Source organism: Eriocheir sinensis, chromosome 8 (assembly GCF_024679095.1).
Source record: "Eriocheir sinensis breed Jianghai 21 chromosome 8, ASM2467909v1, whole genome shotgun sequence".
Classification (NCBI taxonomy): Eukaryota; Metazoa; Arthropoda; class Malacostraca; order Decapoda; family Varunidae; genus Eriocheir; species Eriocheir sinensis.
Window position 1 is genome coordinate 1,180,138 of NC_066516.1, and position 25,861 is coordinate 1,205,998.

At 42.4% G+C, this 25,861-nt stretch overlaps 1 protein-coding gene across 3 annotated transcripts in view; it reads right to left on the reverse strand.

The window, feature by feature from the left end:
* Positions 1 to 25,861, reverse strand: part of LOC126995365 (trichohyalin-like) — a 71,762-nt gene that overhangs the window by 15,659 nt on the left and 30,242 nt on the right. For all 3 annotated transcript variants that reach the window (XM_050854856.1, XM_050854855.1, XM_050854854.1), the window contains exons 5-6: positions 19,442 to 19,615; positions 6,196 to 6,380 (exon numbers count right to left, since the gene is read on the reverse strand). In XM_050854856.1, coding sequence (XP_050710813.1) covers positions 6,196 to 6,380; positions 19,442 to 19,467 — 211 coding nt within the window. In that variant the 5' untranslated portion in view covers positions 19,468 to 19,615. The remainder of the gene's footprint in view (positions 1 to 6,195; positions 6,381 to 19,441; positions 19,616 to 25,861) is intronic.

Genomic DNA, 25,861 nt, shown 5'->3' on the forward strand with positions numbered 1-25,861 from the left:
AGTGACTTGGTATACAAGCATCCTGTTTGTTCCATATCTTAATTTTTTTATTTGTTGCCACCCACCAGGTGGGGACATAGACTATATGAAGGCCGTCTGGGTCAAGCACGTACATCCCTTCGAGGAGGGACCACAAACCCTTGCTGGGTGACGGCTCATGAAGGGGAGGGGAGGATGCCGATAGACCGGCTCTATCGGCTTACGTCAGCCTCATCGAACAAGTCGGTCTTTCAACAAGGACTGGCGTGTCTCTTTGTACAAGTTGAAGACCTTAGCGTGGGTTCCCTTTGTTCGCTGCAAGACGAGTGCTCAAAGCAGAAAACAATGGGAATAGTCTCAGTTAGGGCTGCCACCTTGATAAAAAAAATAAGGAACACAACATCCCATTCTCCAATACAGAACGGCTCCATATCTTAAGGAGCGGATAGCAACCCTAAAATTTTTCTGGCCTGCCATGACTGATAGCCGCTGCCCGCTGCTGGTGAAGGCAAGAGGAAGGGGGAGAGATGTTGCGACGTGTATTTTACACGTATTTCAGGATGACTCTTGACAAACATAATTTTATGGAATGGTTTTCTGGTTCACCGTAAAATGTGCTCACTACAGTTTTAAAATACTGAATTTTATCTGTTTAACAATTCAGACAGGCAAATACGGAGCAAATGAAGTTCCGTATTTCAAGGAAAGAGTGGCAAGTTTGCAATCCTAAAGCATCATCTTGTGATATCTGGCCTTCTTGAACGACCTCCCGTTCTTGAGACTGTTTTCCACCTCCCTCCCGTAATCTGCCAGTGCACTCTATCATGTCCATATGACTGGATGAACCAATGCTATTTTCCATTTTGTCACTCATCAAGGACAACACGCGTTAATTTAGTCACAATTACAGGATCTACAGTTCATTAGGAGTATTTAAGTAGCTACTAAGCATTATTGCATGCAATAGAGTTTCATAAAATGTCCTTTTTCTATACAAAATATTGACAAATGGCATCGTTTCATTTTCTTGTTTCTAACGATGATGATGATGTCATACCGGGAAGTTTGTACTTATCAAACAGTAATGCTTTAATATGGCCTGTGGTGCAACAGTAACACAACAGTAACCTCGTGAACTCAATATCCACCCCTACCTGGCAAGGTTACCCATATGAAGCTCAGGAATTGGTCATCACCATAATCCTATGGAGGTGCGGCCAGCAAGACAGTGGCCGTACCCAGCCCCGCCATGGCTTGCGCAGGACCCCCGATTCTTGCCAATTGGGGAAATTCTTTAAAATCTGATGTGCCAGAACAAGAAACACAAGAATTTTGCAAGATTTGTGGTTAATTCTTGCTCGGTCTAGGGTAATTCTTGACTGCCAGATGACAGCTCTAGTCTCAGTCCGTATTGTAAAACTCAAAGAAATAGCATCCATGCACTCGTGTCATGTTTTCAGCACTACATGCAGTGTGAGTTCTTTGTGCTTTAACAATGTCCCCAAGAAAGATGGTTAAAAGGGATGGTGGTACAAAGAAAACAGGAACAGTGGATATGATGCATGCAACAGGAACGGGGGGCAAGCCTCTGCAACTAGTATGCCCTCCTGGATGTGACTGAGTCCCATTCTCCCTCCATCTAGGATGATATGTTGGGTTAGCTTCATGTTGGTGGCTGAACATAGTTCCGGTGCCTCGAGAATAGGGAAACTGCGGCTGCTAAACCCCGGGGTGAAGCCTACACCTCGAGTGTAGTTAGTGGTTGTCGGAGTCTCCGTAACAACAGTAACACATTGATTTGTGTTTCATATTATTTATCGTTGCTATTTGTTAGTAAAATTTGTAGGAGTAGGTAGGAAGACACCTACCAAATGGGTGTAAGCTACTCCCGGTGAGGATATATGGGAAGTGAGGAGGGTGCTGAAGCCCTTCAAAGACCCTTCCCATGTCTTCACTAACTGTTTCCCTTTTGTCTCATCAACACCAGAGTAGTACAGCATGCTCTCTAAAGACAAATCCTCTCTCTTTCTACACCACACAACATACACACTCGAGAGGTGTTTTGATAACTCCTCGTGCCTCTTATCAATTTCTGCAACATTCGCGGTCTTCATTGTAATTTTCATTCTGTGGAACAATCTCTCCTCCTCTAAACTTCACCTTCTCTTCCTCACTGAAACACAGGTTTCTGAGGCTACTGACAGCAATCTCTACTCTGTTCCCTCATACTATCTCTATCCTAAATTTCAATCCAAAGCTGGATGTTGCGTCTGCGAACGCAACGACATCACTTGCTCTCGTGCCCACGACCTTGACTCTTCTGAATTTTTCACCATCTGGCTAAGACTTCATTGTCATTCTATAACTAAGTACATCTGTGCTGTTTATCTCTCACCTAACTCTACTAATTTTGTAAAATTCTTTGACTACTTGAACTCTAAAGTGGAGCACATTTTGACCCACTCTCCCTTTGCTGAAATCTCCATCTTGGGAGATTTCAATGTTCACCACCAGCTTTGGTTTTCATTCTCTTTCACTGACCAGCCTGGTGAACAAGCCTACAACTTTGCTCTCCTCAATGACCTAGAGCAGTTGGTTCAGCACCCTACTCGTATTCCCGACCGTCTTGGAGACAGGTCCTACAAACTAGACCTCTTCCTTACCTCTAACCCTTCTGCTTACTCTGTCAAACTGTTCTCTCCGTTGGGCTCCTCCGATCACAACCTTATTTCTGTATCCTGTCCTATTGCTCCTGTACATCCTCTGGACCCACCGAAGAGGTGATGCTTCTGGCATTTTGCATCAGCTCGGTGGGACGACCTGAGGATGTACTTTTCCGATTTCCCGTGGAATGATTACTGCTTCCAGGAGAGAAACCCATCTGTGTGTGCCCAGCGCGTCACAGAGGTGATTGTCTCTGGAATGGAGGCATACATTCCACGTTCTTTCTCTACTCTTCATGCTAAAAAGCCTTGGTTTAATCATGCTTGTTCTCGTGCTATTAAAGATAGAGAGGCAGCTCACAAAAGGTACCAGAGCCTTCGCACTCCTGCTAACCATGATCTTTACATTTCTGCCCGGAACTGTGCCAAATCTATTCTTCAACTTACTAAAAGCTCTTTCATAAATAGAAAATGTCAAAACATTGCTTTTTTAATTCTTCCCGTGACATCTGGCACCTAGCCAAAAATATCTTCTCCAATTTCACTTCTTCCTCTTTCCCTCCTCTCCTTAACCCTGATGGCAGTACCGCCGCCTCATCTATCTCTAAGGCTGAACTCTTCGCTCAAACTTTCTGTAAGAACTCCACCATGGATGATTCTCGGTATATTCCTCCTACTCATCCCCACTCTGACTCCTTTATGCCTGTTATTAAGATTCTTAAGAATGATGTTTTCTATGCCCTCTCTGGCCTCAACTCTCAGAAGGCTTATGGACCTGATGGAGTGCCTCCTATTGTCCTTAAAAACTGTGCTTCTGTGCTGACACCCTGCCTGATCAAACTCTTTCGTCTCTGCCTATCAACATCTACCTTTCCTTCCGGCTGGAAGTATGCCTTCATACAGCCTGTGCCTAAGAAGGGTGACCATTCCAATCCCTCAAACTACTGCCCTATAGCTTTACTTTCCTGTCTATCTAAGGCTTTTGAATCAATCCTTAACCGGAAGATACAAAAGCACCTTTCCACTTCTAACCTTCTATCTGATCGCCAGTATGGGTTCCGCAAGGGGCATTCTACTGGCGATCTTCTTGCTCTCTTAACTGACTCTTGGTCATCCTCTCTTAGCTATTTCGGTGAAACTTTCTCTGTTGCGCTAGCCATATCGAAAGCCTTCGATAGAGTCTGGCACCAGTCTTTGCTTTCTAAACTGCCCTCTTTCGGATTCTATCCCTCTCTCTGTTCCTTTATCTTCAGTTTCCTTTCCGGCCGTTCTATCTCTGCGGTGGTAGACGGTCACTGTTCTTCCCCTAAACCTATCAACAGTGGTGTTCCACAGGGCTCTGTCCTATCACCCACTCTCTTCCTGTTATTCATCAATGATCTTTTTTCCATAACAAACTGTCCTGTCCACTCATACGCCGACAATTCCACTCTGCATTATTCAACTTCTTTCAATAGAAGACCATCCCAACAGGAAGTACATGACTCCAGACTGGAGGCTGCAGAACGCTTAACCTCAGACTTTGCTATCATTTCCGATTGGGGTAGAAGGAACCTTATGTCCTTCAATGCCTCAAAAACTCAAATTCTCCACCTATCAACTTGACACAATCTTCCAAACACCTATCCCCTATACTTCGACAACACTCAGCTGTCACCTTCTTCAACACTAAATATCCTTGGTCTATCCTTAACTCAAAATCTTAACTGGAAACTTCACATCTCCTCTCTCACTAAATCAGCTTCCTCGAGGCTGGGCGATCTGTATCGTCTCCACCAGTTCTTCTCCCCAGCACAGTTGCTATCCATATAGAGGGGCCTTGTCCGCCCTCGTATGGAGTATGCCTCTCACGTGTGGGGGGGGCTCCACTCACACAGCTCTATCGGACAGAGTGGAGTCTAAGGCTCTTCGTCTCATCAGCTCTCATCCTCTTACTGATAGTCTTTTACCTCTTAAATTCTGTTGTGATGTTGCCTCTCTTTCTATCTTCTATCGATATTTTCACGCTGACTGCTCTTCTGAACTTGCTAACTGCATGCCTCCCCCCCTCCCGCAGCCTCGCCTCACACGACTTTCTAATGAAACTCACCCCTATACTGTCCAAACCCCTTATGCAAAAGTTAACCAGCATCTTCACTCTTTCATCCCTCACGCTGGTAAACTCTGGAATAATCTTCCTTCATCTGTATTTCCTCCTGCCTACGACCTGAACTCTTTCAAGAGGAGGGTATCTGGACACCTCTCCTCCCGAAACTAAACTCTCTTTTGGTTTATGAGTGTTTTGGTGTGCGAGCAAAATTCCGGAACGAATTGAACTCGTAAACCAAGGCTTGACTGTACGTGTAGGGTGCTGAACCAACTGCTCTAGATCATTGAGGAGAGCAAAGTTGTAGGCTTGTTCACCAGGCTGGTCAGTGAAGGAGGATGAAAGCCAAAGCTGGTGGTGAACATTGAAATCTCCTAAGATGAAGATTTCAGTGAAGGGAGAGTGGGTCATGATGTGCTCCACTTTAGAGTTCAAGTTGTCAAAGAATTTTACATAGTTAGTAGAGTTAGGTGAAAGGTAAACAGCACAGATGTTTTGGTGATAGAATGACAATGAAGTCTTAGCCAGAAGGTGGAAAACTCTGAAGAGTCAAGGTCGTGGGCACGAGAGCAAGTGATGACGTTGCATACGAAGACGCTTCATCCAGTTTTGGAATGAAATTTAGGATAGAGATAGTAAGAGAGAACAGAGTAGAGATTGCTGTCAGTAGCCTCAAAAGCTTGTGTTTCGGTGAGGAAGAGAAGGTGGGGTTTAGAGGAGGAGAGATGGTGTTCCACAGAATGAAAATTAGAGTGAAGACCGCAAATGTTGCAGAAGTTAATAAAGAGAAAGTGTGAAGAGGTATCAAGACACCTCTTAGGTCAAAGGCCGAAAGTGGAGTCTGCTCTGGGGGCAAATTGTAGAGTTACCATTTTTAATTTAAAAAAATTGTCAGGAAGTGGTGTGTGTGTAGCGTGTATGTAGTATGGTGTAGAGAGTAAGAGAGTCTGTCTTTAGAGAGCATGCTGAACTACTCTGGTGTAGATGAGACAATAGGGAAATGAAAAGTGAGGACATGGGGAGGGTCTTTGGGGGGCTTGCAGCACCCTCCTCACCTCCCGTATATACTTCACTGGGAGTGGCTTGCGCCCATTTCCATAGGTGTCTCCCTACCTACTAAATCAATAACGATTTCCCAAAAAATGTTTTTTGACAATAATGGTAAGTATAATGGTGATAAAAAATAATGGCAACCTGCAAGGCATCATCATTGTGGATTATGAACAAATACTACCATGCACAATGTTATTTCAGTTAGTTTAGTTTGAGTAAGTGATGCGTATCACAAACACCAGGCATCTCAGGATTATGGTAATAAACATAATAAAGGTCAGAATATTTGAATTTTGTGGTGATTTTCAATGAAATATCCTTGTGTGCAGATACATACACAAAAACAACATGAATGCAGATAATACTTTTATATAAAAAAAAAGATGAAATCAGGTTGCCTTAAAGATAGCTTACCAAGCTTCTGAATGATGGATTCCACAATTGTGAGTCCCTGTTGGAGAACCTTTTGAACTTCGTCTATTTGTATTCTTGTTGGTGGTCTTTGATGAGAAATATTTAGGATGCCTTCCACTTGAGACTTTGTCTGGTGCAGGTGAGCCTCCATATTCTTATTAATTGTTTCACTGCCTTCAAGTTCACTGTAAAATACAAAAATCATCATCATTATCAGCTATTATTAGTCCACTGCAGGACAGAGGCCTTTCCCAACATTTTTCACTTCTTTTTGAGTGATGTCAAGTGTTCTTCATCCAGTTTCAGCAATATTTCTAATTTAATTTTTCCTCCACTTGGTTTTCTGTCTGCTCTGACATCTACAATCCCTGGGTTAATTCTCTTTGCTTTGATCATCTGTTGTCAGTTTTACCCACGATAAGATTGTCCAGCCCCATTCCTATTCTTTATAATCATTAAGCTACTTTCAACCTTTGTCTCTTCCCTGATTCATGATGCTTGTTTCCTATCTCTAAGTTTTACCCAGTGTTTTCTCCATTTCTCTTTGTGCAATGGTTAGCCTCTCTAGATGTTTTACATTGCACCAAGTTTTTGAGATATAGGTAAGGCTTGGCAGGATACACTGATCATACACTTTTTTCTTCATGGAGAGTGGTAGCCTGATATTCATGATATTACTGTGTTTACTAAAAGTGATCCATTTTATTCATATTCCCTTTCTGATATCTTCTTCATGGGGTGAGTTTGCATTGATCATAATAATGTCCCAGAGAGATTAATTCTTCTGCTCCCTCAAGTGTTTTTGTTGCTGATTATTATTTGTTGCACTACCCATGGCCTAGTTCAGTTGTGTAAATATATTCAATTACATTTCTGCAAGGTGTAAGGCAAGACAATGCTACTAAAAAAAAAAAAAAAAAAAAAAAAAAAAATCTAGAATACCCATTTGAAAAGACATGTCTTTTAGTTTTCATATCAAAAGAATAAATGCCTTATAATGCTAGGCTTCCCTTGAGAGTAATATTAATGCAAGTATATTTTCAATATCTCGTTATATCCCTTTGCTTCAAAAGTTCTATAAGTTGAGCTAAATAATATATTAAATGCACACTAAAGACTATACCAAGACAGAGAAGATGGTCTAGAAGCATTGCATTTAAATGCAATAAAACTAATGATGATATTGAGGGGAGGCGACAGCTATTACTTAGTAAGTGACATTCATTCTTTTCAGATTCTCATGAATTTTGGTATGTATACATCTTTGTACCTTAACCCTTAGATTATGGCAATCGTATGTATAAGTGCGCTACCACATGCCCCACCCGTATGGAGATCATATATATAATCATCACACTTTACGCTCCCTATGTTTCAAATATACTGCCAGTTCTTGACTCAGAAGAATGGTGGAGGCATCTGACTGCTATGATAGTGACATTGAGAGAGGAGAGAGAGAGAGAGAGAGAGAGAGAGAGAGAGAGAGAGAGAGAGAGAGAGAGAGAGAGAGAGAGAGAGAGAGAGAGAGAGAGAGAGAGAGAGAGAGAGAGAGAGAGAGAGAGAGAGAGAGAGAGAGAGAGAGAGAGAGAGAGAGAGAGAGAGAGAGAGAGAGAGAGAGAGAGAGAGAGAGAGAGAGAGAGAGAGAGAGAGAGAGAGAGAGAGAGAGAGAGAGAGAGCAAGTGGGGTGCTTCCACGCGACGCATCACGGCCACGAGAAAATGCGCAATATTTTCGGCTGTCATAACTTTTTAATTACTATTAGGAGAGAAGTTTTATTACACCACCATATATACTAGATGAATATACAAACATTGGAAAGAAGAAAGACACCATTTCCACCTCTTTTAAATGCCTAAATTTTCCCCGTGCACAGCATCCAGAGAAATATATCACCACCTGTACTCTAAGGGTTAAGTATAAGATCCCCAAGTTTCATTGAGATGCGATTTATTTATTTATTTATCTTTTTTTTTTTTTTCAGGCTTTCTTGAGGGGCCTGGTGGTCGGCCCAAGCCCGTCTTGGTGCAGGCAAGTGTTTACAGTGGCACCATCTTTTCTTGGCTCATGCTGTCCCCCGGAGCTCATTCTTCAATGACTTGGATGGTTCTTCTAGAGTTCAGGTTGATGGGTGGTCTTCAGGACAGCATGTGGGTAGCCTTAGGCCACTCGGTGGTGACTGAAAAATCTCAAGTGGTAGCAGCGGATTTGAACCCGCGTCGTCCAGAATGCAGTGAATGTGGGGCCCACACGCTAACCACTCAGCCACTGCCTCCACGTATCAGCGAGAAAAAAAAACATAATACACACCGAACATGACCCCCCAAAAATGACATTAACATTCTTCACAAAATCTCAATTATTTTTCAACTGACTATTTTGAAATTAAGACTGGAGATGATGGATACATATAGCTTTTTTTCATCTTGGCAGATTTCCATTACTGGATTTCATATACAAAAAATAATAAGAAAAATCTACTGAGATCTGGTTTAATCATTTTAACCCGGTAGCTGCGGGGATCACGTTTCTTAACCCCTAAAGGACCGGAGACGGCTATAGCCACTTTACCGGGCAAGGACCGGAGGCGGTTATAACAGCCTTGCAATTTTTATGCCAAAGTTAGCTATTTTTCGCTAATTTTTGTAATTCACTCATTGGGAACTCTGTCCAAGAGTTAGTTCGGCTACTCTGGCTCTGCTCTTACCATGGCCGCAGGTAGTGACACTGACTACGACGAGTCTGATTTCCTGTTCGCACCCTCTCGCCCTCAGACCTCAACGCCACGCATATTACCCGCCGGCTAACCACACACAATAGGGGCTGTATTGCATGGAGGGAGGTTATATTATGGTCTAGCTTGTGTAAATAGAGCTTGGGGCACCCGTTTTTATTACGACCTAGCCATGGCCAAGCAGCCAAAACGGTTGCATGGAAGGCAAGAGGCCGTTCCCACCAAAATTCTCTCCTTTTCAACTCGCTGTCTCTCCATAACCACGCCATGTAGAGACTTTTGGATGGCATCATTAGAAAGAGGAAGACTTAATAGAGAGTACAAAGTCTGTTTCATTTGCTTGTCCATTGTAGGTTAAGAGTAAGGAGTGTGTGAATACAGGCTATTTTCAGTGTTTAGTGGTGGAGGGCCGGCCCTGGCAGCAACAAGATTACCACTTCTGCCGGTCATGGAGGGGTGAAAGGCTCCTCTAAGTGAATTAATGAGAAAAAATCATCACTCATGCATATCATTATATAATATATATCAATGCATTTGTGATCAGTTTATGCATCCTCTATTTTGGGGTGCTTGTCAAACGAAAAATCTGGTCCGTCGCTGGTATGGGGTAAAGCCACAAATTTGGCCTGTTGCTGCTACCAGGTTAAAAATGTCTCATGATAAAAAGTTTTCCCTTTCTTTCTTCTTTCCAATGATATCTTTATATCTACAGACACTTCAAAACAACAGAGAAATTGCACTCCAAATATCATAACTTTGGTTTTGAGATATGAGCAGTTTCATGTTGAAGAGTGTCTATCATGATATTTTAAGCTTAATGCAGCATAATTTTACATATTTTGGGGTAAGAATGACTAACAAAGGAAAACCAGTGTTTATTACATATAATAGTCAGGCCTATTTGGTACCTGATCCCCTCTTATGGGGGTAGTCAGGAAGGAGCATCCGATGGCTGTGCATGTTTAATGACGAGATTTTCTATTCTCTTTTTTCTATTACTCTCTCGGTCCCACACGTCCTCTGCGTGTATCGAAACACACTAGAAATTAATCACAACAAGGAGAGGGTATTCCCCGGCTGCCTGGGATTGAACCCGCGACCAGCGTGACGGGAGAGCCACTCCTTACCGAGTCGGCCAAAGAGGTACCCCACTGGCTAAGTGGGTTATGGGAGGCTCGTTCATCAGGCCGTCGCCGCACTACACATGTAGGTGGTGGGTTTCTGTCTTGTCTCTCCCTTTTACTCTTGTTTATCATTTCCATTCTTTCTCTCTGCCTCGTCTTCAACTTCAATTGAAGACCCATGACTTTTCTCAAGAACAGGAGGAAAGTAAAACAAGTGAGAAAGGTGTTCAGCAGCTGAACAAAGCGTTAACGCTCCCTCCTCTCAAGGCACCTGAGGAGACACGAGTGTATCACTCACTGCCACGCCTCATTCACCACCCAGAGCTGCTTGATATTGACATATGGTGGTCCATATTATAAAATACTATTGGAACATAAAAAAATAAAAAAATAAAAAAATAAAAAAATAAAACATAAAATAATGCTTCAAAATCCTTCAGAGTCATGAACAACAACAAAACACGTGGCGTGGCATGTGGCGGGGCTCTTTAAATGAACGTAAACAAAGCCAAATTAAAGATAGAAGGAACTGAATTATCAACGCACTATTTTCACAGAAAATTGGGAACATTTCAAGGGTACGAAAACTGTTAAAACCCAAATTTCATTGTCGAAAATATTATTGTTTTACCGTCGCCTACCCTTTAGGCACAAATGCAGGCTTTTCAAATTACTCAAGCCTGGTGCTCCTTGATTCACTTCTATAGTGATAATCCTGAAGAAAGATGAAAATTCAGATTGGAGAAATGTCACATGTGAAGTGCCACAGGGATCAGTGTTAGTGCCAATAAAGTTTTTAATATACATAAATGATATGCCAGAAAAAGTAGAGTTACATGAGTATATTTGCAGATGACACCAAACTGCTTAGAAAAATAAGGGATGTGATGATTGTAATAAGCTGCAGGAAGATTTAAATGAGATACATGAATGGAGTAAAAAATGGGAAATGAAGTTGAACGAAAAGAAAAGTCACACAATGAAAATGGGAAAAAGTAAAAGTAGACCATGTGGAGTGTATACACAAAGGAACACAAAGGAAGAACAAACAACAGCAGACCTGCTGGTCCTTACGAGGCTATTTGTGACAAGCTACACTAACTATCTAATCAAAGGTGGAAGATGAAAGGACAGCAAAGGCGAAGGCTCCTCTCCACCCCCCCATCCCTCCAGCCAAAGCTGGCAGGAAAGGAAAAAGAACCATGCAGCATGGAAAAACGGCATGGAAATTATGTAGGAAAGAGGAAAGAACTACCATTACTGCTACCACTAACCGGGCAATAAAAGCCGACAAGGACACCAGTATTCGAAAGAACTTAACGTTATTACGACAATGAGTAATATCTTAGTTGCTGGTTGGATTCAAGATACTTGTCTAATCTATTCTTGAAGGCCATAACTGTATCAATGACATCACAGGGTAGAGAGTTCCAAACATTAACAACTTGATTGAAGAAGAAGTGTTTAGCTTCGTGCGACGAGAATCTTTTACCACTTATCTTCAAATTGTGATTTCTTCTTGTTCTATTTGATCGATCATTTGTAAAGTAATCTTCCGCATTAATATCACTGAATCCTTTAAAGCTTTTAAATACTTCTATTAGATCGCCTCGCATTCTTCATTTTGATAGGCTGAATAAATCTACTTCTTTAAGCCTTTGTTCATATGATAAGTTTCTCAACCTAGGAATCATCTTTGTTACTCTTCGTTGAACCCGTTCCAACTTTTCTATGTCTTTTCTGTAATAGGGAGACCAAAACTGTACACAGTACTCCAGATGGGGTCAAACCAATGAATTATACAGTTTTAATATTACAGTGAAGACTCAATACTCGAATGTCTTGGAAGTTGAACTTTTCGATACTCAAACGCAAAAGTTCGACTTGGTACTCGAAAAAATATCTGGTGCTCGAACGTCCGCACACGTGGTTGTAAACAAAGGCTCCTGGCCTCTCCCTCCCCGCCACCGCCAGTTTTGGAAGAATCACTTCAATATCCTCCACTGCCTAAGGCTTATAGATAAAGCCTGGGGTCAAGTTTCTGTGAGGTCCTTGCAGTCTGCCCGGAAAAATCTGTGGCCAACCTGTGTGACAGCCAAGGATTTTGAAGGATTCGAGCCTTCAGTCCAGGAGTCTGCTGTGGTGGAGGACATTGTGTCTCTGGGGAGGCCATAGGCACTGAGGTGGACAGTGATGATGTGGAGGAGCTGGTACAAGCACACTCTGAAGACCTCACCACTGACGAGCTGCGTCAACTTCACCAGGAACAGCTGCAGGAGGTAACTGAGGAGCTGTCTTCAGGGGAGGAGGAGGGGAACAACAAGGAAAGAGTCTCCACTGCAGAGATCAAGAAATATTTGCAGCAGTGGACAGAGTTGGGAAACTTTTTGGAGAGGTGCCACCCTGATATTGCTGCCATACACAGAAACATAAACCAGTTTGATGAAAATTTGATGCAGCATTTCAGACATTTTGAAAAAAAGGCAAAGGCAGATCACATTAGACAGATTCTTGTTGAAAAAGGAATCTAGTGAGAGTGCAAGTGTTAGTGAGCCACAGCCCTCCACTAGTGGGTTCACAGGAATCACACCAGGAGACGAGTTACCAGACGGTGACTCGTCCTCCGACGAATAACCTCCCTCCTCTTCTACGTTATCCATCACCAGCCTTCACTTACGGTAAATACAAATCAAAATTATAAAAAAATTTACATTGAAATTGTTGTAAACTTAAGGTTTTGTTAAGGTTAGAACGAATTACCTGATTTATAGGTATCGGTAGTCAAACTTTTTGATACTTGAACAGCCATTTGGAACGAATTAAGTTCGAGTATTGAGTCTCCACTGTACTTTTTCCGATTTATTATTAAAGACTTGTCTGATGAAGCCAACCAATTTGTTTGCAGTTTTAACTACCTCTGAACAATGCTGACTGGGCTTTAAATTGCTTGATATAGTGATTTCAAGATCTTTTTCTTTACTTACTGCAGAAAGTTGTTGGCCATTCATTACGTACCGAACGCGATTGTTATTTTTTCCGACGTGCAACACTTTACATTTGTCAACATTAAATTTCATTTGCCATTGATTGGCCCAATGTGCAAGTCGATCTAGATCTGATTGTAGAGCTTCTTCGTCGAGTGTCACAGTTACTTTACTGGCAATTTTTGTGTCATCAGCAAATTTTGATACTTTGCAAGTGAGCCCATCATCAATATCATTAACTATGTTTAGAAACCACACATCACAAGACTGTGTTAACGAATATTTCTCCAAAACCACAGCACATAGAAACGTTTAAAGTAATTTGTTATTGCATTGTAGTTCAGCAGAATCAGAATATGTTTGGTGCTGAGGTGCTGGTCCTGTGGATGTTGTAGATGACCACCCAGGCCGGCCCTTTAGGGGTTAACATAAATTAAGAAGAGCATGGGGCCAAGCACTGATCCTTGAAGTATGCCACTTCTGACACTGAGCCAGTTAGATGTAACACCGTCTAGAACTACTCTCTGTTTCCGCTCAGAGAGCCAGTCCACAAGCCAATTGTGAATGTTACCTGAGATACCGTGCGCCAATAGTTTGCTGAACAATCGTTGGTGGGGGACCTTATCAAATGCCTTTTGAAAATCCAGATATATGATATCTACTGATCTGCTTTCATCGAACACCTCAAAAATATAATGAAAAAAATCAAGTAAGTTAGTTAAACACGAACGTTTACTACGGAAGCCATGTTGTGAATTATTTATTATATTATTTTCTTCGAAGAATTTCACCATATTGTCGTGAATGATAGTCTCCATTAACTTACAAACAATCGATGTCAGGCTAATTGGTCGATAGTTTCCTGGATGAGACTTGTCCCCCTTTTTGAAAATTGGTGTGACATTTGCAAGTTTCCAATCTGACAGAACTTTTCCAGCTGTTAAAGATTTATAGAATAAGATGGAGAGCGGTTTACAAATTTGATGTTTGATTTCTTTGAAGACCCTAGGGGTAATTTTGTCTGGACCAGGAGCTTTGCTTACTTTAATCTTTTTAATCGTGCGTAAAATGCCACTTCCTATGATGAGCACGCCACTTAACATCTTTTTGGTCCTTCTAACCTCCGGCGGTTGAGGTAATAAACAATCTTCGTCGGTAAATATGGATGCGAAAAAGTTATTTAGGATTATAGTCATTTCATTTCCATCGTTCGTGTGGTTACCACTATTTTGAATTTCGTTATTCCACCATTTGGGTTTCTTCTTAAAAGCTGAACGTCTGTTTCGATAGGGTACGCATATGCTTATGGCATTGTTCAATATTGTGGTGAAGGCCCCCCAAGATTTATCAATATCTGTTTCCGTCGAGATTTCAGTCCAGTCAGAATTATTTGGAATTGATCGGAGTCTTACGAAATTCGCTCTCTGATAATCAGGCACCTTTTCTTTGCTAGGAGTTACTTTACCTTCTTTCATATTGATGCTGAATGTGATTGTTCGGTGATCGCTAGAACTAAAAATTGGACCAACATTTACTTCGTTAACTAGATCAGCTGTCATTGAAAAGATAAGGTCAAGTATATTATTTTCCCGAGTTGGTTCTTGAACGTGTTAATGTAAATCACTTTCTAGTAAATTTGTGCACAGGTCGAGCCCTGTATGACAGTTCAACGGTTCACCCCATCTTTTCACTTGCAAGTTAAAGTCCCCAACAATTACTGCCTCACAACTGCTACTTGTTTCTAATAATAATTCACTTAATGCGTGGTCGATATCAAGAGTCTGCCTTGGCGGTCTGTAGATAAGTCCAAATACTATTTTATGAGATTTATTTTTAATTTCAATGAAGACCGTGTCTACATTGGTTATAATATCTGTTTTCACAGATACTGGATGGAGAGAGTTGTGGATATAAAAGATAATGCCTCCACCCTGTCTGTTCTCTCTTTCATGACTAAAGATGGTATAACCCAGTAATCTATATTCCGCAATGAAATCTCTATTTGAAGTGTCTATCCAAGATTCTGTGACTTCGATGATGTGATAATGATTTGTAGCTGTGAGAACTTCTAAGTCTTCAAATTTGTTACGAAGGCTACAAGCGTTTACATAGCAAGCTTTAATGTGATTTGAGTCGGGGGTTTCGCAGGTTGAGTGCTCCCTTACGGTGGAGCTGCTGGTGTTATCGCCTCCGCGTTTTTTGGCTTTCGAAGAGCCACTTGGTCACAGAGCAGCCTCCCAAAACGGGCTGCTCCAACAGGGTTTAAGTGGATGCCATCAGCAAGGAACAAGTCTGAATCGTAGTAAAAACTGTTCCACAAGTTAACGAACTGGACGTTTTCTTGTGAGCAAAAGGACTGAAGTCTGTTGTTTGTGCTGAAGGCCTTACTGTAAAAGCTAGATTCGGCACCGACCCTCGGGAGGATTCCTGAGATTATGATGTTACTGGCATCCGTTTTACGTTTATACTGCTTGATCATGCGGCGGTATTTCTCAAGCAGTTCCTCAGAAAGGGTTGTCTTTACGTCATTCGTCCCCGAGTGAATGACAAAGAGGGTGTTTCGGTTGGCATTTCTCGTGACATCATTGCACGCTGCGGTGATGTCTTCCAGTCTGGCACCTGGATAGCAGTAACGTTTTCTGCGGCCGTTTGATGAACGACCACAGAACTCAACCAGCTGGCCACGCACCATGGAGTCCCCAACTAGGCGAGTCTCAAACTCATCCTCCATGGTGTCTGCCAGCACCTGGAACCTATTGAAGGTAGTGGGGGTCAGTAAATCCTTGGTTGCCTGCTTCGGTTTGGCTCCATTCCTTACAGGTTGGAACCCGACATCCTGTGAAGCAGGAAGAGAAGCGTTAAGTGGGGCAGGCTGGAAGTTGTCCTGTGAGGCAGGCTGGGAGTTAGCCTGTGAAACAGGCTGGGGGTTACCCTGTGAGGTAGGCTGGGGGTCAGCCTGTGAGGCAGGCTGGCGGTTGTCCTGTGAGGCAGGCTGGGGGTTAGCCTGTGAGGCAGGCTGGGGATTAGCCTGTGAGGCAGGCTGGGGGTTAGCCTGTGAGGCAGGCTGGGAGTCAACCTGTGAGGCAGGTAACACGTCCTCCCATGAAGCAGGAGATTTGTCTGGAGAGGGCACAGTCTTGGTGGAGGGCCTCTCCACCATCAATAGTGGAGTCACTGCCACATTGCTTGCAACAAATTCCTGAAGGGCTTCAAATTTCTTTTCAAGATCATTATGTTTGACTTTCCATTCAGTCACAGCCTTCTGAAGTTGTAATCTTTGAACACAGAGGCAGCAAGTTTTACTCAGCTGGAAGAACTGAGCTGCAAATCGTCCGGGACAGACGTCACACTTAAGGTTCGAAGGCATTGTTAGAAATTTAAGCGAGTTAACAGTTTGGGCAAATATTAAAAGTGCTTTCGAAATAACTTAAAGTGTGACCATAAATTGAATTGGATAAAAATTTTGCATGGAAATTAGGTACTGCTGTGTTAGATGCCTCCAACACTGGGAGTTTGCTCCCACAGGGTCTTGAAAACGCCTCAAAGTCCAATCGCTTGTCCTGAGCCTCGGTCACGAGAGAGACTTTCACAACCCGACGCTTTTCAGTTATTGTCCTCGAAGTTTTGTCCCATAGAACGGGGCCGGCGTAATCACACAGAGCAGAGCTGGCAAGGGAGGAGAGGAACCAGCAATTCGTTCCCACTTTCCGAAACGTCTAACCCAACTCTGCGACCCTTTCGAGGCCTGGCCAGTGGCACCTGTCACCAGGTGTTCTCCACCAACTCTAGAGAGTATCAGATGCCCTTCCTGAGAGACCAAAAAGCTGAAATATTCCTTGAGTTTAAGAAAAACCCTCAGAAACTCCACCTAGAAGCCGGGAGGTACAACCTCAAATGGCCCATGGAAGACATCTCTTTCAGGAGAAAACAAGAACCAGCTGTTATGCAGAATAGGGATGGGAGTACCGTCGATAGAGGGGAGGGACGGGGAGCTCACACCGACAACTGGTTTCCAGTGAGGCTTTTTAGTGTATAGTTCGCCACACTCCTCTGCACCGCAGGCCTAAATAATTAGGCACGGTCCAGCTGACTAGGACCCTGGAACTCCAGCCATTGTCTCATAAAGAGATCCTCTGCCTGCAGTCCAATCCACCACTGCTGCTGCCCAGAGGCTTCACCGTGACCCTGGCACGGGAGACAGATCAGGTATTACACCTTGTCCAACGGTGACCTGAGACAATGCAGGGCAGGGACGTCTAGTTCCGAGGTGAAAACACTTCACCCGCACAATCCTCGACACAGAGAATGAAGAAAAAGACTTAGTAATCATAATGCAAGATACACTGACGCCTGAGAAGCACATAAGATATTCGGAGAAACATGTAGTTTGCTTCAAACTGTTAGAGTGACATTGGGACATGATGAAGAAAGATGAGCTCCAAGGAGAAGCATGAGCCAAGCAAGATGGCACCATTGTAAACACTTGTCTGCACCATGATGGGCTGGGGCCAACCATCAGGCCCCACCAAGAAAGCCTACAGGTGCAATAGGCCAAAATGTAAAAATATAAATAAAATAAAATAAAATTAAATTAAAAAGTAAATTTGGACACAAATTTTGACTTATGTAAGAGCTCTGGAATAAAATCATTATGTATGTAGGGGACTGCCTGTAACTGGACAGGATTGATGCTTACAAAAAAAGTTAAAATTCAATGGCTTCCTTTAAATTATAAGTATATGCATAACAAATATGACAGCCTATGCCTAAGAAGGGTGACTCTTCCAATCCCTCAAACTACCGAACGATAGCTTTGCTTTCCTGTCTTTCTAAAGCTTTTGAATCAATCCTTAACCGAAAGATTCATCAGCATCTATCCACTTCTGATTTTCTATCTGACCGCCAGTGTAGGTTCTGCAAAGAGCGATCTACTGGCAATCTCCTCGCTTTCTCAACTGACTCCTGGTCATCCTCTCTTAGCTGTTTCGATGAAACTTTCTCAGTTACGATAGACATACCGAAAGCGTTCGACAGAGTCTGGCACAACTCCTTGCTTTCTAAACTACCCTCCTACGGATTCTCTCTCTCTCTCTGTACCTTTATCTCCAGTTTCCTTTCTGGCTGTGGCAGACGGTCACTGTTCTTACCCTAAACCAATCAACAGTGGTGTCCCACAGGGCTCTGTCCTATCACCCACTCTCTTCCTGTTATTCATCAATGATCCTCTTTCCATAACAAACTGTCCTATCCACTGATAAGCTGATGACTATACTCTGCATTATTCAACTTCTTTCAACAGAAGACCCTCACAACAGGAATTACAAGATTCCAGACAGGAGGCTGCAGAACGCTTAACCTCAGACTTTGCTATCATTTCTGACTGGGGTAAGAGGAACCTCGTGTCCTTCAACACCTCAAAAACTCAATTTCCACACCTATCAACTTGACATCATCTTCCAAACTCCTATCCCCTATTCTTTGATAACACTCAGCTGTCACCTTCTTCTACACTAAACATCCTCGGTCTATCCTTAACTCAAAATCTTAACTGGAAACCTCACGTCTCTTCTCTCACTAAATCAGCTTCCTCGAGGTTGGGCATTCTGTATTGTCTCCACCAGTTTTCCTCCCCCGCACAGATGCTGTCCATATATAGGGGCCTTGTCTGCCCTTGGATGGAGTATGCATCTCATGTTTGGGGGGAGGGGTTCCACACATACAGCTCTTTTGGACAGGGTAGAGTCAAAGGGCCGTATTACAAGTCAAATCCGAGACGTTTCGGGTCCCTACAAAGGTTGGTTCAGGGGCCGCACTACAAGTTCAATCCGAGAAGTTTCAGGTTCCTAGAGTTTGGGATGAAAAACTCTGTAGGGACCCGAAACTTCTCGGATTGGACTTGTAATACGGCCCTAAGGCTTTTCGTCTCACCAACTCCCCTTCTCTCATTGACAGCCTTCTACCTCTTAAATTCCGCCGCAAAGTTGCCTCTCTATGTCTTCTACCGATGTTTTCATGCTGACTGCTCTTCTGAACTTGCTAACTGCATGCCTCCCCCCATCCTGCGGCCCCGTTGCACACGACTTTCTACTCTTGCTCACCCCTATACTGTCCAAATCCCTTATGCATGAGTTAACCAGCATCTTCATTCTTTTATCCCTTTTGCTGGTAAACTCTGGAACAGCCTTTCTTTATCTGTATTTCCTCCTGCCTATGCCTTGACCTCTTTCAAGAGAGGAGTATCAAGACGCCTCTTCTCCCGAAATTGATCACCCTTTTGGCCTCTTGTTCTATTGTTCTTTTGTTAGAGCAGCGCTTGGCAGGCTTTTTTTCATTACCAATTTGTTTTAGTGCCCTTGAGCTGTCTCCCTTGCTGAAAAAAAAAAATAAATAAATAAAAAATCACTTACTTGATAATTTGATACATGATGTCCATCTTGTTGACAAAGTCTGCATTCACTGTCTGCAACTGAGCAAGAAGAGACTGTACTAAGTTTGCTTGCTCAGCTTCTTGGCGTTTTGCAGACTCTACAGCTTCCAGAAGTTGTGAGGAGTGTTTTGACACTTGGATGGTATATTCTTTTCTGTTGAAAGAAGAGTAATTGCCATACAGATGTGATGCATAATGGTGCTGAAACATTAAATGAAAATATAATTGAAAAAGTATCTCATTGTCCTTTTCAGCAAGTATACTCTTTACTGTAGACAGGAAATAGGCAGCCAAACACCTATTGCAGTGGTTGTAAGTCACTCCCGGTGAGATATTTACTGCCCAGGCTGATTCGTAGTTAGGCATGCTAACCAGTACACCATGGATATAGTTGTAAGTACCCTTTGGAAAACTTGCTTTCGTTATATACTGTTTCACCAAGAATACTGCCAGAACAGTAATATCCCACTTTACAACATTTTAACATATATCAAATTCAACTTGAAATCACTGTTCAAGAGTAATGTTTTGTTCAGTAAGAGCCATTATGTCCAACTTTACACAACTCAGCAACATAACCTTCGCCAAAAATAAAAATGATGTAAGGCTGGTCAGCCAAACGAGAAAAAAAAAAAAAAAAAAAAAAAAAAAAAAAAAAAAAATTTTGGAAGGCTACAGACAAGTATGCATCAGGCTTGAGACTGACATACACCTGAACCCTTATTAGCATAGGGCATGAGGAATCTGGCCTCTCACTAGTTAATTTTATTTTTTGATTGCACAGACACACATTTTGCACGGAAAGTTACCCTCACGCAGCTGTCTTGTCTTTCTACGGAGTGCAAGCCCTGAACCAGCTATGAGCAATCAGTTTTCAGCTGGCCACCACCACAATCAGGTTGGTCTGCTACTCACTGTCTTGCAATATCTCATGTTATACAAACTTGTCTGTTGTTTCTTATAGTGAATTTATTTGTTCACAACACACTTGTAAGGCCAGTATCACACCCCCAACTCACCTGTGAGGTTACCAGATTGTTCCTCCCAAAAAAGTACCCCTGGGCCCAGGGAACGAGCTTCTAGGATACTTATGGGTTTGGGGTTTTCAGAACAAGTTGGTCTGAAGTGGGTCGGCTGAGGTGTGCCGGCCTTATTTTGCAGATGGCCCGTTGCTCACTTGCGTTTACTGCTGCCACTGAGTATGCACTGAGGTGTTATCACAGCTGGGGCTTACAGCTGACTGATGCATGCGTGGCGGTCCAGAGCCCTTGTGAGCTGGACGTCTGTTATGGAACATTCTAAAACCTTCTTGGTTCGAGGAGAATTCGAATAGCAACTGCTAATTTTGGATGATCTGCTTTGTTCCCGGATAACCTTCACCTTCTGGGCAACCCTTAATTCCTAACACACTCCCCACAGAAGATTGCAATTCTAAAACTGCAATGAACAATTTGAGGAATATGAATTATTTAAAGTTAGGGGCATACGCTGTAGCAGCACGTGGCCTTGGTGCTCATCTCTGTAACATTGGTCCTTGAGCTTGCGGTGGGAGGGAACCCATTACCCCAGGACACAGGGCCAGTGTGACATCCAGGTTACCACAATTTACCTTCCCCAGGTTTCCCCAGTTACCCATTTATTGACCAGACCTAGAGGGAGGATGAACAGCTGGGTGAGCTGCACGCCGACTGCCCGGGCCGAGATTCGAACCTGGGCCCGCCCGCGGAGTAGAAGCCGAGCACGCTGACCACTAGACCACGGAGGCCTATTTAAAGAGTTGTTCTAAATCCGAGATGTAAGGTAGGACTAATTAATTTTTTCTAATGATACCAGACTCACTTTTATTGTAGTGTAAGGCACCATCCCCCAAATCATTTTATGGAGTTGCATTTAAATTAGTCCTCACCTTATATTTTAAAGGAAAGTGAAGCATTTTATTTAGCTAATCCAGACCTTTTAATTTAAAGGAAGGTGAAGCATTTTATTCAGTTAATCCTCACCTTTTATTTTAAAGGAAGGTGTAGCTTTTTATTCTTAGATCCTCACTCTGACAGTAATAGGTCAGGAGTGTAGCATTTATAAGGTAAGTCCTCACTCTGACTTTATTTTGTCAAAAGTGTAGCATGTAGACTTAACCTAGACATCCTCACTCTGAATATAGTATACAAAGAGTGTAGCATTTTAAAGTAAAGAAGACTCATTTAGGAGTAGAAAAAGGACAGAAGCAACTCGGGGGGGTTGAGGACGCTGCCTTCCTCTTCCAGACAGATCAGCCCCTATCCTTAATAGTTGGAGTTAGTGCCATTGAAGTATTCATGAGGCGAGCAACTTTATAAATCATCAAGATTATCCAAAGTATCTCTTGGAATCTTTCTGTAGCCTTCCTTTTAGGCCTTACAGATTGACCAGATTCCTGTTTACTATTACCGTTGGCCTCTGCAACCCTGTTTTCTATGCCCCTTATAGGATGTCACTGAAAGTTCGAACAGGTAGAGATTGCAAATAGAATGGTATTGAATAGACCCATTACCTTGCTTGACTTTGACAGTTCTTATTTTGCCATCATAACCAGCAATTAATTATAAAACCTTGTCCATCATCCAAAAGGGTCTAGGTTTGTTAAGGGCCTTAATTAATACTATGTCTCGTACTTTAATTCTATTTTCCCATCCACTCTGATATAAATTTCTACTATGCTCTCTAAGGCTTAGCAAATAGTTCTCATACCACACTTCTTAAAATTTCCTGTTATTTCTTCCTGTGTTTTTAAGGTCTTTTCTAGTGATGGTTGGCTTTCATCGTCAGTCCTGACATCACTAGCATCTTCTCTTAGTATTAGCAAGGAATTGCCATGTAATTTTAAGTAGGTATTAAGTGTAATGAACTCTAAACTACCAGGGCTAGATCTATAAGTCAAACGCCTTGAATTTCATCATCATCATCATTTCATCGACGCCTGCTCCTAGGAGCTCCCACCAGGGGATGGCCACGGCAGAAGAGTTTCCAACTTTCTCTATCCAGACACTCCCTCCTTGCCTGCTCAAAGTTTCTCAAAGATCTTTCCCCCTCTCTCCCAAACGTACTCTTGCACCCTATCCCTCCATTTCACTGGAGGTCGTCCTCTAGCATTCCCTCCCTCTATCTCACTCACATACACCATCCTGGTCATCTTACTCTCCTCCATTCGCTCCATGCGGCCAAACCACTTTAAAGTCTGTCGCTTCACTTCTTCCACCACTCCACACTTCTTCCCCTCACCCCCGTGACACATTCCAAAACGCTCGTACACACTTTCATTGCTCATTCCATCCATTCTACTCACACCACAAGCACTCCTCAAATAACTCATTTCCACTGCCTGCACTCTAGACCTCTGACTTTCATTCCAGGCCCACGTTTCACTTGCATATGTGAGGGTTGGTACTATTATTGTATTTCTCAAATCCCTCTTTACCTCCATGCTCACACTTCTGCCATTCATGATTCATCCCAAAGACCCTATCACCATTTTTCTTTGCAATGCCCTTTCTCTTATCTCTTCCTCCGTACCACCATGCTTACACATAACTGATCCAAGGTACTTAAACTCATTGACCTCCTCCATTTCTTCACCATTCAAAATTATTTTGCATTATTTTTCACATTCAATTCCCACTCTATATGGGCATACAAAATCTACAACCTCACTTCTACTTCGCTCACAAACCATCAATTTAATTTTGTTGACATTTACTCTCAGCTCTCTCCTTTTACAGACACTATCAAAAACACTGACCAAATTTTGTAGGTCACTTTCATTTTCTGCAATGAGCACTGTGTCATCAGCAAACAGTATCGAATTCAGTACTTGAATTTATTGCAAGTTGAATACAGGTAACTCTCAATTTACGTGAGTTTGGTTTACGCGTTTTTGAAATAACGCAGGGTCCAAAATCCAAAAAAATGTTTAATTTACACGTTTTTTCACTTATATGCGATATCTTATGGAGTGGCCACCAGATGTCTCACGCAACTGGACTCACACGGCACCGCGGCCACACAGCTGAGCTCAGTTCTTCCCGCGCGCCACTTGAACAACAATCCAGTACCCACGCTGCCACGCTACTCAACAATGGGGGTGGGCAGGTACCGGTACCAGTACCAGTACTAACGGTACCAGCTATATGGTACGGTACCGGTACCAATACTAGCCAGTCGCTCATGGTGTCCCTCATTTCTTCCTCACACGAGTGAGGCTGAGAGTGAGTGCCTGAGTGGATATCTTGGTGATATGGATATTCTCTCTCTCTCTCTCTCTCTCTCTCTCTCTCTCTCTCTCTCTCTTACGGTCAGCCGTAAGGCAACTACTGTAGATCTCTTGATGATGGGGTGGTGGCAGGGCAGTATTGCTAACTGCAAAATTTACAACTATTTGGTCAAAATATCAGTCTTGTGATAGGTGAAGCTATGCAAAAATGTCGCTATATTGGTCAACAACATCCACCAGTTGCTCATCTGTGATTTTACGTGCTGGGCTGATATGATTTTCCACCAAATTTAGTGGAGAACCCACTCAGTTGGCAATCCTGTGTTGTGAGAAATATTGTTGGAACACTCTCATACATGGGAGATTTGAGTGCGGCTGGAGCTCGCAGCGAGCGTTTAGCACCACCAGCAAATACGCCTAACGCTCACTGCGAGCGTTTAGCAATGAAAGGGTTAAGACAACCTGGGCATCAACAATGATGTTTATAAATTGGAATTGAAAATTGTTGTAGGCTTCCAATATTACTGGTAAACATTTAAAGGCTAATATTACACCCATCAGTTCTAGAGTAGGTATACTGTGCTCATTTCTTTTATTTAGATGAGCTATTTTATCTTTAAAAAAAGAGGTATGAGGCCTTACTAGTTTCACTCAGAGCATATGCTACAAAGCCAAAGGGCTTTACTGAGCTATCACAAAAGATATGCAGTCCATAAGAATTTTGCTCATCGAGTGTTTGTCTGGGGAAGGAAAGTTCTGATAGGATTTTTAAGTCTCTGCTGAGACTTTTCACTTAATCACTTATTTCTTTGGGTAGTTTTCCATCCCAACCAACATCTAGCTTCCATATTTTTCTCATCAGGATTCTACCCCTTATTGTTACAGGAAGTACTATATTTAATGGATCAAATACTTTGGAAGTCTGAGACAGAATTTTCCATTTAATATCTGCCTCCGAGTCTATTTTACATGGGGCAAGACTCACTGTATCCTTTTTTCACATTGTATTTGTATTCGAGTACTTTGTTCTCTTCACAAGTATGCTCCACTAGTCTACCATCGGAAGCCATTTGGTCTCTTAATTCAGTTTAAGACCTCAATATAAATCCTCCTTGGCTCATTCTTTCAAATGCTAGCTGATACATGTTTTTCATTTCAGTTTGATCATTGCCAGTTATCAGTAAATTATCCACATAAAAATTGTTTGTTAGTATTTGCTTGCATTTATCTTCAGGAAATGTTTCTGCATGATGTTTCATGACATGGTTTAAAATGAGAGGAGATGAAGTATAGCCAAAAACTACACTTTTATAACGATAAGTTACTAATTTGTTTCCTCTTTTCCAGAAGAAGCAAAACCTATTTTGGTCAGCTTCATTCTTTAATTTGACCATCTGGAATACTTGCTTTATGTCACTTAGCATTACAGTTTTATTTGTTCTAAAGTAAAAAAGCAATTTTAAGATAGAACCCATTAAGTCTATTCCAGGATAAGCCGCCTCGTTAAGCGAGAGTAATTCTTTGTTGGTTTTCAAAGAACAATTAAAGACAGGTCTTATTTTAGTTATTACCTGTTCCTCCATCTTAACCCGTAAACTGCGCCAGACATCTCAAGATGCTATAAGTTAGGCTGCGCCAGACATCTTAAGATGACACATGTTCCAAGGTGAACATTTATACTTCCCGCGATGCCAAAGTATATTCCAATGAACCTCGTGTGGCAACATCATCCCTCTTTCACGCCATGTAGTCACCATCGTCATATTAGTTGCTCCTTAGCAGCCATGGAGAGTAGAATTATGTCATCTACTGATGCCAACCAGTCTCATATAGCTCCTGCAGTTGTGACCGAGGGGGAGGCATGGGAGGGGGTAAAAAGAAAGTATTGGTAAAGAGAAAGATTGTAGTAGACAAATTGGAAAGAGACAGTGATTCAGATTGTATTTAACCATCAGATTCAGCTGGTCTGAGGAAGCATGGCAAGCATGAGCATGCTTCTGGCGCTCAAGGTCACAGACACGTTGCCTCTCCAACAGTGCGGAAAGTTGCTAGCTAGCCTAGTCACTCACTGACACCATCATCACTGTCCGATGATTCAGAGTGGCAGAAAGGTGAGGAAAATGACAGTGGGGGTATAAGAGAAGACTCGGCTAA